General features: G+C 49.9%; 1 protein-coding gene across 1 annotated transcript in view; it reads right to left on the reverse strand.

Annotated features, from left to right (window-relative positions):
• LOC120947014 (mucin-4-like) overlaps nt 1–9,273 on the reverse strand; it is a 68,321-nt gene extending 59,048 nt beyond the window's left edge. The window contains exon 1 of the mRNA XM_040361926.1: nt 9,030–9,273. Within this exon, the coding sequence (XP_040217860.1) occupies nt 9,030–9,063 (34 nt within the window). The 5' untranslated portion in view covers nt 9,064–9,273. The remainder of the gene's footprint in view (nt 1–9,029) is intronic.
• Between the last annotated feature and the right edge of the window lie 6,219 nt (nt 9,274–15,492).

Here is a 15,492-nt window from a genome sequence, read left to right on the forward strand (position 1 = left end):
AGAGACCCAACATCCAAGAAGCACCATCAGGTGTTGTAGGGACACAAATTACACATCCAATTTCCTTACAATCTATCACATTTTTGAAGGCCCTTCATATTTCTAACACAGCATGTACATACCAAGAGTTACACCCTAAAATACATTCTGCTGAGTAATGGGTACAAAAAAAAGGATTACCTGTGTTTTTAGTAGTGCAATTGTCCACAGGAGGAGAGCCCTGATCCAGGCAGCAGGCAGGGACGTGGTCAGCGACAATGAATGGAATTGTCCAGGCAGCAATATTGTTCATAGTCGGTACATAGCCAGCAGTGACAAAATATTGGTCCTGGTAGTAAGGCCAGGAAAGAATGGGGACAGGGGTAGAGGCTTCTCCCACCCAAATCTCTTTGAAGCCTCCGGGCAACCAGACCCTAATCTGGGAATGAGAAAACTAAAAAATTAGTTTTTTCATCCAGAAAAACAATTCTGGAGCCCCTCACATGTGTGAGACCCCTGTGTTCCCACTAGCATAGCAGGGTAAAAGATCAATCCAAGGGGCAGGCAAAAAACGTGGTCAAACAGTCCAGGGTCAATTCCAGAGCAGGCAGATGTAGGTACAGTTTAGGGTTAGGCAAAAGAGTGGTCGTATAACAAGCCAGGGTCAGTTCCAGAGAAAGCAGAGGTATTTTTAGCATTAGGCAAAATCGTGGTCGTATAACAGTCCAGGGTCGGTTCCGGAGAAGGCAGAGGTATGTAGAGTGCAGTGGCATAAGGGGTGTGGAGGAAAATGACAGGGAATTTGAATTTTGTTTACCTAATAATTTTCAATAGTGTGGTAACGGCGGAAACATGCACCTAAACAGAGGCCTGGTTGGGAGGGACAATCGGGACAATAAACTGTAGTGTCTCTTCTGACTCCTCCTCTGGCACACACCCGGCATTTCTTCTGACGGGCTGCACCTGTTCGACGGGGGGGGGGGATTTTGTCAGGAAAGTGCCGTTCGTGAAGTCTGCTCACGCAATCAGTGCGAAGAATGTCTGGTGGCATTTCAGGGAACAAAAGGGCGGTGATAACGTCTTCTTGGTAGAGTAGATATGGAACGGGATTCTGTGTTGCTTTTTTGTAGATAACATAAGAGTTATAGAAGGCCAAACTGAAAAAGTAAATGGACACTTTTTTATACCAGTGACGGGATTTTCGGGAGGGAAGATAGGGTTCAATCATCTGGTCATTGAAGTCTACGCCACCCATAAATAAATTGTAGTCGTAGACACAAGATGGTTTCTGCACTGGGCCGCTTCTTTTGGGGACTTCCACGTAGGTGTCATTGTGGATGGTGGTGAGCATGTGGACATCTCGTCTGTCCCTCCACTTGACAGCCAATAGCTCCTGGTTCCGTAAAGACGTCGTCTCTCCTCGTCTCAGCTTCTGATTCAACAATTTTTGGGGGAAGCCCTTTCTGTTTATTCTCACTGTGCCACATGCTGGGGTGTCTCTCCGGTAAAGATTTCTAAACAGGGGCAAGCTGGTATAAAAATTGTCCACGTAAAGGTGGTATCCTTTTCCAAGTAGTGGATAGATGAGCTCCCAGACGACTTTTCCACTTGTTCCGATGTATTCGGGGCATTCGCAGGGATGTAGTTGGGAGTCCTTCCCTTCGTAAACAATGAAGGAGTAGATGTACCCCGTGTCTCGGTCACACAGTTTGTACATCTTCACCCCATATCGGGCCCTTTTGCTTGGGATGAATTGTTTGATGCCCAGCCTGCCGTGGAATTTCACAAGGGACTCATCTATGGATATGTGCTGTTCAGGGGTATATAACTGGGGGAATTTTTCAGATTTTTTTTTTAGAAGTGGCCGAATTTTAAATAATTTGTCAAAAGCAGGGTCATTTCGGGGAGGGCACTGGGTGTTGTCATTGAAGTGGAGGAATCGTAGAATAATAAAGTATCGGGATCTGGGCATACGGGATGAGAAGACGGGCATGTGGTGGATGGCTTTGGTAGACCAATAGGAGTACCCTTTGTTTTTTTTTGAGAGACCCATATTGAAGGTCAGGCCTAAGAATATTTTAAACTCCTCTACGGTCAGGTCTCTCCAATGAAAGGGGCGGGCATAGCTGGAATCGGGGTTGCTTACAATAAATTGCTGAGCGTAGAGATTGCACTGGGCCACAATAGATGACAATAATTCGTCTGTAAAAACTAAATGAAAAAAATCAATCATGTCAAAATTATCGGTGTTCACCTGTACACCTGGTTGGGCGGTGAAAGGGGGGATACTTGATGCTCCAGAATTCGAAGGCAGCCACAGGGGGTTTTGAAGGCCATAGGGAAGGCTGGCATGGCCCCTATCCCTTTGGGGCAGAGAGGACACCCTACTGGTGCCTGACCTTTGTTGCACTGCTTGCGGGGTGGACGGCACTGCTTGCGGGGTGGACGGCACTGCTTGCGGGGTGGACGGCACTGCTTGCGGGGTGGACAGCACTGCTTGCGAGGTGGACGGCACTGCTCGCGAGGTGGACGGCACTGCTTGCGAGGTGGACGGCACTGCACTAGTAGTAGGCTGCTCCACGCCAGAACGCCTTCTTTTAACGGGCACAGGTTCCTCCTCTGAATCCGTATCAGACCTGCTTCCTGTTACGGGCTCATAGGCCGAATCGGAATCGGACAGAGACTCCTCGCAGCTGTCATCAGACGCCCATAGTTTCTGGAAGGCCTGCTCGGTGGTAAAAAAAAATTTTGCCATACTGGTGGCTAGTGAGGCTGGACTGCAGAACACTGGTGGGCACTAGTGGCACTGCAGTGGCGCAGGTGTAACTGATGGGCAAATGTGGCACTGGTGTGGCTCTGGTTGCACTGCTGTGGCTCTGGGGTCACTGATTAGCAGGCGGCACTGGTGGGCACAGGCGTCACTGCAGTGGTGCAGGTGGAACTGGTGTGGCACTGGTGGGGCACAGATGGCACTGGTGGGGCACAGATGGCACTGGTGGGGCGCAGATGAGCACTGGTGGGGTGCAGATGAGCACTGGTGGGGTGCAGATGAGCACTGATGGGCACAGGTGGCACTGATGGGCACAGGCGGCACTGATGGGCACAGGTGGCACTGATGGGCACAGGCGGCACTGATGTGGCTCAGATGACACTGGTGTGGCACTGGTGTGGCTCAGATGACACTGGTGCGGCACTGGTTTGGTACAGGCGGCACTGGTTTGGTACAGGCGGCACTGGTGTGGCACAGGTGGCACTGATGGGCACAGGCGGCACTGATGGGCACAGGTGGCACTGATGGGAACAGGCGGCACTGATGTGGCAAAGATGGCACTGGTGTGGCACTGGTGTGGCTCAGATGACACTGGTGCGGCACTGGTTTGGTACAGGCGGCACTGGTTTGGTACAGGCGGCACTGGTGTGGCACAGGTGGCACTGATGGGCACAGGTGGCACTGATGGGCACAGGTGGCACTGATGGGCACAGGCGGCACTGATGTGGCTCAGATGACACTGGTGTGGCTCAGATGACACTGGTGCGGCACTGGTTTGGTACAGGCGGCACTGGTGTGGCACAGGCGGCACTGGTGTGGCACAGGCGGCACTGGTGTGGCACAGGCGGCACTGGTGTGGCACAGGCGGCACTCGTGGGCACAGGCGGCACTCGTGGGCACAGGCGGCACTGATTGGCACTTATGGGCACAGGTGGCACTTATGGGAGGGACAATCGGGACAATAAACTGTTGTGTCTCTTCTGACTCCTCCTCTGGCACACACCCGGCATTTCTTCTGACGGGCTGCACCTGTTCGACGGGGGGGGATTTTGTCAGGAAAGTGCCGTTCGTGAAGTCTGCTCACGCAATCAGTGCGAAGAATGTCTGGTGGCATTTCAGGGAACAAAAGGGCGGTGATAACGTCTTCTTGGTAGAGTAGATATGGAACGGGATTCTGTGTTGCTTTTTTGTAGATAACATAAGAGTTATAGAAGGCCAAACTGAAAAAGTAAATGGACACTTTTTTATACCAGTGACAGGATTTTCGGGAGGGAAGATAGGGTTCAATCATCTGGTCATTGAAGTCTACTCCACCCATAAATAAATTGTAGTCGTAGACACAAGATGGTTTCTGCACTGGGCCGCTTCTTTTGGGGACTTCCACGTAGGTGTCATTGTGGATGGTGGTGAGCATGTGGACATCTCGTCTGTCCCTCCACTTGACAGCCAATAGCTCCTGGTTCCGTAAAGACGTCGTCTCTCCTCGTCTCAGCTTCTGATTCAACAATTTTTGGGGGAAGCCCTTTCTGTTTATTCTCACTGTGCCACATGCTGGGGTGTCTCTCCGGTAAAGATTTCTAAACAGGGGCAAGCTGGTATAAAAATTGTCCACGAAAAGGTGGTATCCTTTTCCAAGTAGTGGATAGATGAGCTCCCAGACGACTTTTCCACTTGTTCCGATGTATTCGGGGCATTCGCAGGGATGTAGTTGGGAGTCCTTCCCTTCGTAAACAATGAAGGAGTAGATGTACCCCGTGTCTCGGTCACACAGTTTGTACATCTTCACCCCATATCGGGCCCTTTTGCTTGGGATGAATTGTTTGATGCCCAGCCTGCCGTGGAATTTCACAAGGGACTCATCTATGGATATGTGCTGTTCAGGGGTATATAACTGGGGGAATTTTTCAGAATTTTTTTTTAGAAGTGGCCGAATTTTAAATAATTTGTCAAAAGTAGGGTCATTTCGGGGAGGGCACTGGGTGTTGTCATTGAAGTGGAGGAATCGTAGAATAATAAAGTATCGGGATCTGGGCATACGGGATGAGAAGACGGGCATGTGGTGGATGGCTTTGGTAGACCAATAGGAGTACCCTTTGTTTTTTTTTGAGAGACCCATATTGAAGGTCAGGCCTAAGAATATTTTAAACTCCTCTACGGTCAGGTCTCTCCAATGAAAGGGGCGGGCATAGCTGGAATCGGGGTTGCTTACAATAAATTGCTGAGCGTAGAGATTGCACTGGGCCACAATAGATGACAATAATTCGTCTGTAAAAACTAAATGAAAAAAATCAATCATGTCAAAATTATCGGTGTTCACCTGTACACCTGGTTGGGCGGTGAAAGGGGGGATACTTGATGCTCCAGAATTCGAAGGCAGCCACAGGGGGTTTTGAAGGCCATAGGGAAGGCTGGCATGGCCCCTATCCCTTTGGGGCAGAGAGGACACCCTACTGGTGCCTGACCTTTGTTGCACTGCTTGCGGGGTGGACGGCACTGCTTGCGGGGTGGACGGCACTGCTTGCGGGGTGGACGGCACTGCTTGCGGGGTGGACGGCACTGCTTGCGAGGTGGACGGCACTGCTCGCGAGGTGGACGGCACTGCTTGCGAGGTGGACGGCACTGCACTAGTAGTAGGCTGCTCCACGCCAGAACGCCTTCTTTTAACGGGCACAGGTTCCTCCTCTGAATCCGTATCAGACCTGCTTCCTGTTACGGGCTCATAGGCCGAATCGGAATCGGACAGAGACTCCTCGCAGCTGTCATCAGACGCCCATAGTTTCTGGAAGGCCTGCTCGGTGGTAAAAAAATTTTTTGCCATACTGGTGGCTAGTGAGGCTGGACTGCAGAACACTGGTGGGCACTAGTGGCACTGCAGTGGCGCAGGTGTAACTGATGGGCAAATGTGGCACTGGTGTGGCTCTGGTTGCACTGCTGTGGCTCTGGGGTCACTGATTAGCAGGCGGCACTGGTGGGCACAGGCGTCACTGCAGTGGTGCAGGTGGAACTGGTGTGGCACTGGTGGGGCACAGATGGCACTGGTGGGGCACAGATGGCACTGGTGGGGCACAGATGGCACTGGTGGGGCGCAGATGAGCACTGGTGGGGCGCAGATGAGCACTGGTGGGGTGCAGATGAGCACTGGTGGGGTGCAGATGAGCACTGATGGGCACAGGTGGCACTGATGGGCACAGGCGGCACTGATGGGCACAGGTGGCACTGATGGGCACAGGCGGCACTGATGTGGCTCAGATGACACTGGTGTGGCACTGGTGTGGCTCAGATGACACTGGTGCGGCACTGGTTTGGTACAGGCGGCACTGGTTTGGTACAGGCGGCACTGGTGTGGCACAGGTGGCACTGATGGGCACAGGCGGCACTGATGGGCACAGGTGGCACTGATGGGAACAGGCGGCACTGATGTGGCAAAGATGACACTGGTGTGGCACTGGTGTGGCTCAGATGACACTGGTGCGGCACTGGTTTGGTACAGGCGGCACTGGTTTGGTACAGGCGGCACTGGTGTGGCACAGGTGGCACTGATGGGCACAGGCGGCACTGATGGGCACAGGTGGCACTGATGGGCACAGGCGGCACTGATGTGGCTCAGATGACACTGGTGTGGCTCAGATGACACTGGTGCGGCACTGGTTTGGTACAGGCGGCACTGGTGTGGCACAGGCGGCACTGGTGTGGCACAGGCGGCACTGGTGTGGCACAGGCGGCACTGGTGTGGCACAGGCGGCACTCGTGGGCACAGGCGGCACTCGTGGGCACAGGCGGCACTGATTGGCACTTATGGGCACAGGTGGCACTTATGGGCACAGGTGGCACTTATGGGCACAGGTGGCACTGATGTGGCAGTGTTGTGGCACTGATTTGGCAGTGTTGTGGTACTGTTGTGGCACTGGTGTGCACTGGTGTAGGACAGGTGGCACTGGTGGGGCACTTGTGGGGCACAGGTGGCACAGATGGCACTAGTGGGGCACAGATGGCACTAGTGGGGCACAGATGGCACTGCCTGGGGCACAGATGGCACTGCCTGGGGTAAAGATGGCACTGCTGGGGAACAGATGGGGCACTGCTGGGCTCTGCTGGGCACTGCTGGGCACTGCTGGCACTTACTTTGATTGAAACAAATCTCTCTCCTCTTCTCTCACGCTGCAACGGTGTGAGGAGAGGAGAGAGATGACCTGCAGGTGACCCAGCCGCAGGGTTTGTTTACAAATGTGATCGCGCCGTCATTGGACGGCGCGATCACGTGGTAAGGAGCCGCTTCCATTGGCTCCTTACCGCGAGTGCTGTTGCTGCGGGTCCCGTAGACCCGGCGAGCACCGGCGATCGCGTGTGCGCGCCCGCTCGGGCGCGCACAACTCACTCTCTGGGAGGACGTACATTGACGCCCTCCTAGAGTACAGGAACCGCTCTGTAGCCGTATTTTGGCTATAGGGCGGTTACCAACTGGTTAAAATGACCATGTGTGTGGGAAAACGTCGTTTTATGTCCTCTGAAAAACGACAAAAAATTTTTTCGAATATGCTCGAATTTTTTGTGTCGTTTTTCAAAACGTAGTTTTTTGTGTCAATTAAAATGATAGTGTGTGGGCAAAACGACGTTGAAAACGACGTTTTTAAACCCGCGCATGCTCAGAAGCAAGTAATGAAGCTAGTTTCAATGGAAAAGAGTGCTGAACGTAACCACGCTTTGCTAGAGCATTTTGAAAAAACGATGGTGTGTAGGCAACGCCGTTTTTGAAAATGAAGTTTCAAAAACGTTGTTTTATTTCATGATTTAAAACGTCGTTTTTTTTTCATCACAAAAAACGACCGTCTGTACGCGGCATTAGTGTACAGGATTTATATAGTACCAACAGTTTCCACAGAGATTTATAACATGAGGGCAGACAGCGTTCCTTTAACTATTTCCTGCCCACCATATGCAGAATGACGGTCGGAAAGTGGTTCTGTTATCCTGACTGGGTGTCATATGACATCCAGCAGGATAACATGCAGGTGTGTGCCCATGGGGGCGTGCAGTGCAGCGATTGCGGCGTCAGTCTGACACGCCGCATCTCTGATCGTGGTAAGAAACCTATGACAAAGGCTTCTTACCACGTGATCAGCTGTGACCAATCACAGCTGATCATCGTGTGAACCAGGAAGTGTCGGTAAACGCAATTTCTTGGTTTGCGCTGACAGGGAGAGCCTATCGGCGGCTCTCCCTGCCAGAGGGGGTTCTGTGCTGATAATCAGCACATTGATTATCAGCACAGCCCCCTCAGATGTGCCACAACACCTTTTAAAATGTGCCCGTAAGCTGTCATTCAGTGCCCCATAACAACACAGCTCACAGTGCCCATATCAGTGCCAGTCAGTGCCCATCTCAGTGGCCAGCAGTAAACCTGTCAGTACCTCATCATCAGTGCTACCCATCAGTGCCAACTGTCAGTGCCAATCAGTACTGCTTATCTGCCAATCAGTGCCGTCTGTCAATGCCCATCACAGCCGCCGGTCAGTGCCTATCACAGCCACCTGTAAGTGCCCATCACAGCCGCCTGTAAGTGCCCATCACAGCCGCCAGTCAGTGCCCATCAGTGCCTCCTATCAGTGCTGCCTATTGGTGCCCATCAGTGCTGCATATTAGTGCCATCTATCAGGGCCCATCAGTGCTGCATATCAGTGCATCCTCATCAGTGCCACTTTATCAGTGCCAACTCATCAGTGCCGCCTCACCGGTGCCTGTCAGTGAAGGAGAAAACAATATTTTATGACTAAGAATTAACACATTTTCTGAAAAAAAAATAGTTTTCTTTGTTTCAGTTTGTTTACCAAAAGTTAAAAACTGCAGAGGTGATCTAATACGACCAAAAGAAAGTTCTATTTGTGGGAACAAAATGATAAAAATGTTGTTTGGGTACAGTGTAGCATGACCGCACAATTCTCATTCAAAGTGCGGCAGAGCTGAAAGCTGAAAATCGTCCTGGGCGTGAAGGGGTGAAAGTGGCTGGTATTGAAGTGGTTAAAGCTTCAAGGAAAGTTACTATAAAGTTCCTCAAGCACACCAACCGCCTTCAGTCCTTCACTGCACAGGGTCATAATCATAACGTACTAGCTACAAAACAGTTTGATCTTTTACAAGTTGGATTTCTTGAACACGACATCCTGATCAATAAAGTATTCTGAATTCTGAATATAAAAACAAAAATTATTTCTACATTTTGTTCAGTCGGCCTTACAGCACAGGTTCCCTTTAAGTAGCACAGTTATGGAATGTACGCACTCACCATTGCCTGCCCTTCCACATGCAGAGTAGTCCATGACAGTTCTGCTGGGAGCTTCAGGCTCAAAGCCACAGGCAGCTCCAGGTTTACAACTTCAGGCAAAGTTGCTATAAAGTTCACCAAACGCATAGACAGCCTTCTGTTCTTCAATGAGGACCACCGTAATCAGAAAGAACGCATTACAAATAACACTTTGATTGATTAGAAGCTGGGAGACACACTTCCTTACTCGTTAAAGTAGAAACGTAGACTAAGAACGAAAGTGAAAGCAACTTTCACAGAGCAGGCCCCGGCCACCTCTAGGAATTGTGCAGAGAACCTGTGGAGCTGATTTATAATAGATAATAGGGATAGGACACTCAGGTGTAGCTGTGCATGGTAGCCAGTCAGCTTCTCCTCTCCAATTTTAGTAACTCAACCTAATTGTTTCTGAAGAACCCTAAAGTCTCATGCTACATTCTTAAAGTTCGACTTTAAAGCCCATCACCGGGGAAAAGAAAATCTTCCCTCGTATTGAGTCTGCTTCTGCATTGCAAATATCAAATGCTTGTTTAGGGTACCGGAAAACACAGTTTTACTTACCTGATCCCCTGCACCTACGGCAGCAGGCGCTTTGCTCTTCATTTGGTTCATCTCTGTGTATCATCTGAGGCTGTTCACTTCACTGGGTGTATGGAGGGTTTACATCCACTTTAAAGCCTAACTCTGGGAAACTTAAAAACGATCCCCTGCAGTGGGGCTGCACTGCAAGGGTTACTTGCTTGTTTAGGTCTAGGAGTCACAGAAAAGAAGACCTACTTACCTGATCCTTTGCACTGCTAGACCAGTCCACACAGCATCTTCTCCCCCATGATCCAGTGGTTTCTGGTCCTGACGTCATCAAGACCGATACAGGGTCCATTGCCTTAGATTGGACATTGAGAGACAGTCCACTGCCAGAGCATGGGGGAGCAGAGGATCAGATAAATCAAGATGTCTTTACTCTCCCCTAGACTGAACGAGCAATCAACCCCTGCAGTGCGGGTGCAGCCCTACTGCAAAGGGGGATTTTCAAATTTCCCTGAGTTGGGATTTAAATTAAGGTGACCAGATTTTTTAAATGAAATCCGGTGAAATATTTTTTTTTATAGCAATCAGCGACTCTCTGCCCGCCGCCCCCGCCTCACAGACTGTCATGTCTTACTCTCCGAGTCCCGGCTACTACTGGGTGGGGAGCGGAGGAAGATCACTCTGCCAGGGAAGGCAAGGAGATAAACAGGCAGGCGGCTGTCCGGGACTTGAGCCAAGGCAGAAGAACATGCAAGCAGAGCTAAATGGGCATGCACCCGAAAATGAAGAAATATTACCAGCACATGATCATCAGAAAGGGGCACAGATAATGGAAGACATACAAATCCCTAAGCTAATGTAGCGCCTGTGTACTTTCAGTCCAGGTGCTATTTTAAATTTAGAGGGTGGATGAGAGAGTTAGTTAACTCTCACCCAGGTGCTTTGTGCAAATTGGGCCTCTGTTCTAGCTGGGCTGTGCTGTTGGTTCATTCTGTGTTCCTGAGGTGCTTTTTCACTCCGGGACAGCAGGTGGCGGCAGTGGAGTCCAGGCCGGAGTGCCTTTTGCCAGCAGCCAATCGGAGGGGTTTTTCCCTTGCGGGGCATGCTGGGAGAGGGTACTTCTTGAGCAGACGCGGTGAGGCGGAGTTCTTGTTCCAGGTGCGGCACCCACCTTCAGGGTGTGTGCACATCACGGCCCCCGGCGATATGGCCTACCAGGCCGGGGCGCTCGTGCTACGAGGTGTCCTTGGTTCCGGGACCATGTTGGCCTGGAGCAACTGAAGCTGTGGCGGGGCCCCAGTGTTAGACTGGGTCCCCCAAATTTCTGAGGAAGATCCCAAGCGAGTTGCGCTGTTCGGTGGGGAGTCAGTCTAAGGAGAGCCCGGAGGCAGGCAATCCAACAGGGCTTTGACAATTTATCGGGGATCAAGGTTTTCCGGACATTGAGAGTTTGTCTGTTGGCAACCTGTCAGTCGGTGACCAGTTGAGAAAAGAACTACCTGAGGGAGATCCAGGCACTAAATTCACTAAATAAGATTTCTATTTGATCTATGTTCTAAGGACAGGTCTGTGGCAGAGGCCCGTGTTCCCTCCGAGGAGTGATACCCTGGCTGCCAGGTCGGTGTGAGAAGCCTGTCTGGGTACACTATACCCACTCCAGCTGGAGTGGAGACAAAGTAAAAGTGCCGCTAGAAGCAGGACTGCTTCTGTATTGTTCAAGCCTGAATCTGCAATTCTCCTTCTCACCCATCTTTTCCTATCTACCTCAAGTTTACTGTTTTGCCGTGTTGGGTGAAATAAAGCTACAAGAAAAGACACCTGCTGCTTGGACATTCCGTCATTGCTCTAATCATCTCATCATCATCATTCCCCTAGACGCTCACAGAGGTAACACGCCATCCCTATTCTATCCAGCGGCTCCTGCGGGGGTGAGCGCTACACTAATATGAGCAGGGTAGGGTGACCAGGGTGATTGCTCGGGACAGTCCCACATTTTGCAGGTCTGTCCCGGGTACACTCATTCCAGGACAATACAGTGTCCCGGAATGAAACTGACACAGCCCCCCCCCCCCTGGCCAATCTGATTCCTGCAAAAAAGGCTGCCACATCACCGCCTTACTCACTGACAGTACTTGTCCTGGCCGGGAATGCCTGGGGGAGCACAATCCCACCCCCTGATTGTGATTGGAGAAATCATAAATCCCGCCTCGTGTCCAATCACTGTGCTGTTATTCGTTACAGCACAAGCTGATTTTTGGGAAGGGAGAGTGTCCCTATATGGTAGTTTGGAAATGTGGTCACCCTAGAGCAGGGGGGTGTGTAATTCTGATTTATTTTATTTTTTTATTCTGCACTGACTGTTTTTGAAATTTCCGGGATGTCTAGTCACCCTAATTTTAATGTTTATTTTACTTGCCACCAGGGCTGGACTTACCATTGGGCTTGACTGGGCTCAAGCCCATGGGCCCCGCCCAATGGGGGCCCCGGGCTCCATAGCGGCAACCCCCCGTTCTCAGCAGTCGCGCCAACCTCCTCCCGCAATTTCACGGCAATCGCAGCAACCCCCTCGGCGGTAACAGACCCACCCTTCCCCCCCCGCTTCTCTGCTCCAGGGGCCCGCTTCGATTATTAAGCCCAGGGGCCCCCACCACCCTTAGGCTGGGTTCACACTACGGTTTTCCCGTCCGTCAGCCGCATACGATTTATATGAAAAAACGTATGCGGCTGAAACGGACGGGAACGTATGGAACCGCACATATGTACGTTTTCCATTGACATTAATGTTAAAGGAAAACGTATGCGGTTGCCATACTGTTTTAAAAACGACCGCAAAACCGTGGTTGAACACGGTTTTGCGGACGTTTAAAAAACGTTTTGCCAGCAAATCGTACGCACCCGGATGCATCTGAGTGCATACGATTTGCAATGCATTCTCTATCTATACGTTTTCCCGTCCGGGCCCGTACGTTTTCAATACTGAAATCGTATGCGGCTGACGGACGGGAAAACCGTAGTGTGAACCCAGCCTAAGTCCTGCCCTGCTTGCCACCAAAACAATTGTGTATCCCAGCACTGAAAATTGTACCAATCCGAAACCTACATTTTACTAAAGAAATAAACGCTAAACCTTTCACATAGAACATCCTTCCATGATCGCAGCCGTGCCACTGTCAACAAAGTATTTATTTTATGTGTCAGACTATATGGCAGCTGGATCATCTCCAAAGAATCGGGGCATACATGATCAATAAATAAGGGGGAGCCATTCAGGTCCCAGCGATTGCTGTTTATTGGTCTAACAGTATTATTTGTCAGCTGGATTAGCAGAGCTGAAGGACTGTCCTTTCAAGAGATGCGAGAAATGCCTGGCAGTGCATTATATCTGACAGAATGAAAGGGACAGGTTACATCATCAATACAAGACGTTGTTAGTCCATTAAAAAGTACAGCTGCCCTCACAACACAAGTGTCAAATACTTTGATTAGTTAGTTCCCAAGACAAGTAACGCGCTTGCAGTAAGTCAGCACTTCCTGGCCAAAATCGTGGCTGTGAAAGATGTACAACCATCCCTATGCTGGAAGTAATTCTCACTCTAAAGAACCACTCCGGGCAACAACAAAAGTCACCACGTCCAATCATTTTATATTTAAAGAGAACCGGAGACTGAAGCAGAACCTTATTAAAAGGTCCTTTATATTTAGAAATAGATAAGTGGAATGTAACTTACCTACACTCACCGGCTACTTTATTAGGTACACCTTGCTAGTAATGGGTTGGACCCTCTTTTGCCTTCCTTTAACTCATTGTGGAATAGATTCACCAAGGTGTTGGAAACATTCCTTTAGAGATTTTGGTCCATAATGACATGATAACATCATGCAGGCTCTACAAATTTGTCCCCTGCACATCTATGATTCGAATCTCCCGTTCCACCACATCTCAAGGGGGCTCTATTGGATTGAGATCTGGTGACTGTGGAGGCCATTGCAGTTCAGTGACCTCATTGTCATGTTCAAGAAACCATCAGTGAGATGATTTGAGCTTTGTGATATGGTGCATTCAGGGCCGTTTGAAGGAATTTGGGGGCCCCAAGCAAAATGGACAACAATATTTGTTTTCAAGTTGAGAGGCGGGGGGGGGGGGGGTTTGCTGCTGAGTTTATTCAAGCAGGGGTGCTGCTGGGGTTTTTTATTCAAGATGAGAAGCAGGGGGGGGTTAGGCTGCTGCTGAAGATGGCTTCTTGGTTCTTGATTCTTCCAACATCCACATCCTCCTTCCTTCTCCCATGCAGCGAGCAAGTTGAAAGGGAGGGGCCCCAGGCCAGCACGGGGCCCCAAGCAATTGCTTGGTTTGCCTGTCCTGTCACAACGGGCCTGGGTGCATTATCCTGCTGGAAGGAGCCATCAAAATATGGGTACACTAGTCATAAAGGAATGGACATGATCAGCATTTCCTGACTCGACTACGCAAACTCCCTCTACATAGGACTACCTAAATACCAGATTTTGCGCCTACAAGACGTCCAAAATACGGCAGCAGACTGGTAACAGGGGAAAAATGTGGGAATCAATCACCCCTTCCCTGAGGACCCTTCATTGGCTAACCGTAAAGGATCGGGTCGCCTTCAAGACCCTCTGTCTCACCCACAAGTGCACACAAGGAAACGCTCCTTAATACTTGTGCGAGAAAATAAAACACTACACCCCCAATCGCGTTCTTCCGATCAACCAACCAAAACCTCCTCCACATCCCTAAGTCCCGCTACAAATCGAAGGGAGAACGTAGATTTGCAGTCCAAGGACCACGGCTATGGAACGCTCTACCCACAAACCTCTGCATGGAAGAAAACCATCGGGCCTTCAGGAAAAAACTTAAGACTCATCTCTTCTGAAGGATCAGGACAACACTGGATGGAAATAAGCGCCTTGAGGCAATTTAGTTTGCATTTGCAGCGCTATACAAGTTATTCACTCACTCATTAACAATTCTCAGGTAGGGCTTGGCATTAAAATGTTGCTCAATTGGTACTAAGGGGCCCCAAGTGTGCCAAGAAAATATCCCCCATACCATTAAACCACCAGCCTGAACCGTTAATACAAGGCAGGATGGATCCATGCTTTCATGTTGTTTATGCCAAATTCTGACCTTACCATCTGAATGTCGTGGCTGAAATTGAGACTAATCAAACCAAGCAATGTTTTTCCAATCTTCTACTGTCCAATTTTGGTGAGCCTATGCAAATTGTAGCCTCAGTTTCCTGTTCTTAGCTGACAGGAGTAGCCTTCTGCTGCTGTTGCCCATCTTCTTCAAGGTTCGATGTGTTGTGCTTCAGAGATGCTATTCCGCATACCTTGGTTGTAACGAGTGATCATTTGAGTTGCTGTTGCCTTTCCATCATCTCAAACTCCATCATCATCTGCCCATTCTCCTTGAACGTCAACAAGGCATTTTTAGCCAAACAACTTCCTCTCACTGGATATTTTCTATGTTTCGGACTATTCTCTGTAAACCCTACAGATGGTTGTGCGCGAAAATCCCAGGAGATCAACAGTTTTTGAAATACTCAGATCAGTCTGTCTGGCACCAACAACCATGTCGCAGTCAAAGCCACTTAACTACTTGAGGAGCGGAAGGATTTGCCCCCTTAAAGGGGTTGTAAAGGTACAATTTTTCCCTAAATAGCTTCCTTTACCTTAGTGCAGTCCTCCTTCACTTACCTCATCCTTCCATTTTGCTTTTAAATGTCCTTATTTCTTCTGAGAAATCCTCACTTCCTGTTCTTCTGTCTGTAAATCCACACAGTCATCACAGAGAACAAGGGAGCGCTCTTTATGTCTAAGGCCCCTTTCAGACGTCCGCTCCGCCTGTCCGTTATTACAAGTCCGTTAACGGACTTGTAATACATCCCTATGGGAT

This window comes from Rana temporaria, chromosome 8 (assembly GCF_905171775.1).
Source record: "Rana temporaria chromosome 8, aRanTem1.1, whole genome shotgun sequence".
NCBI lineage: Eukaryota > Metazoa > Chordata > Amphibia > Anura > Ranidae > Rana > Rana temporaria.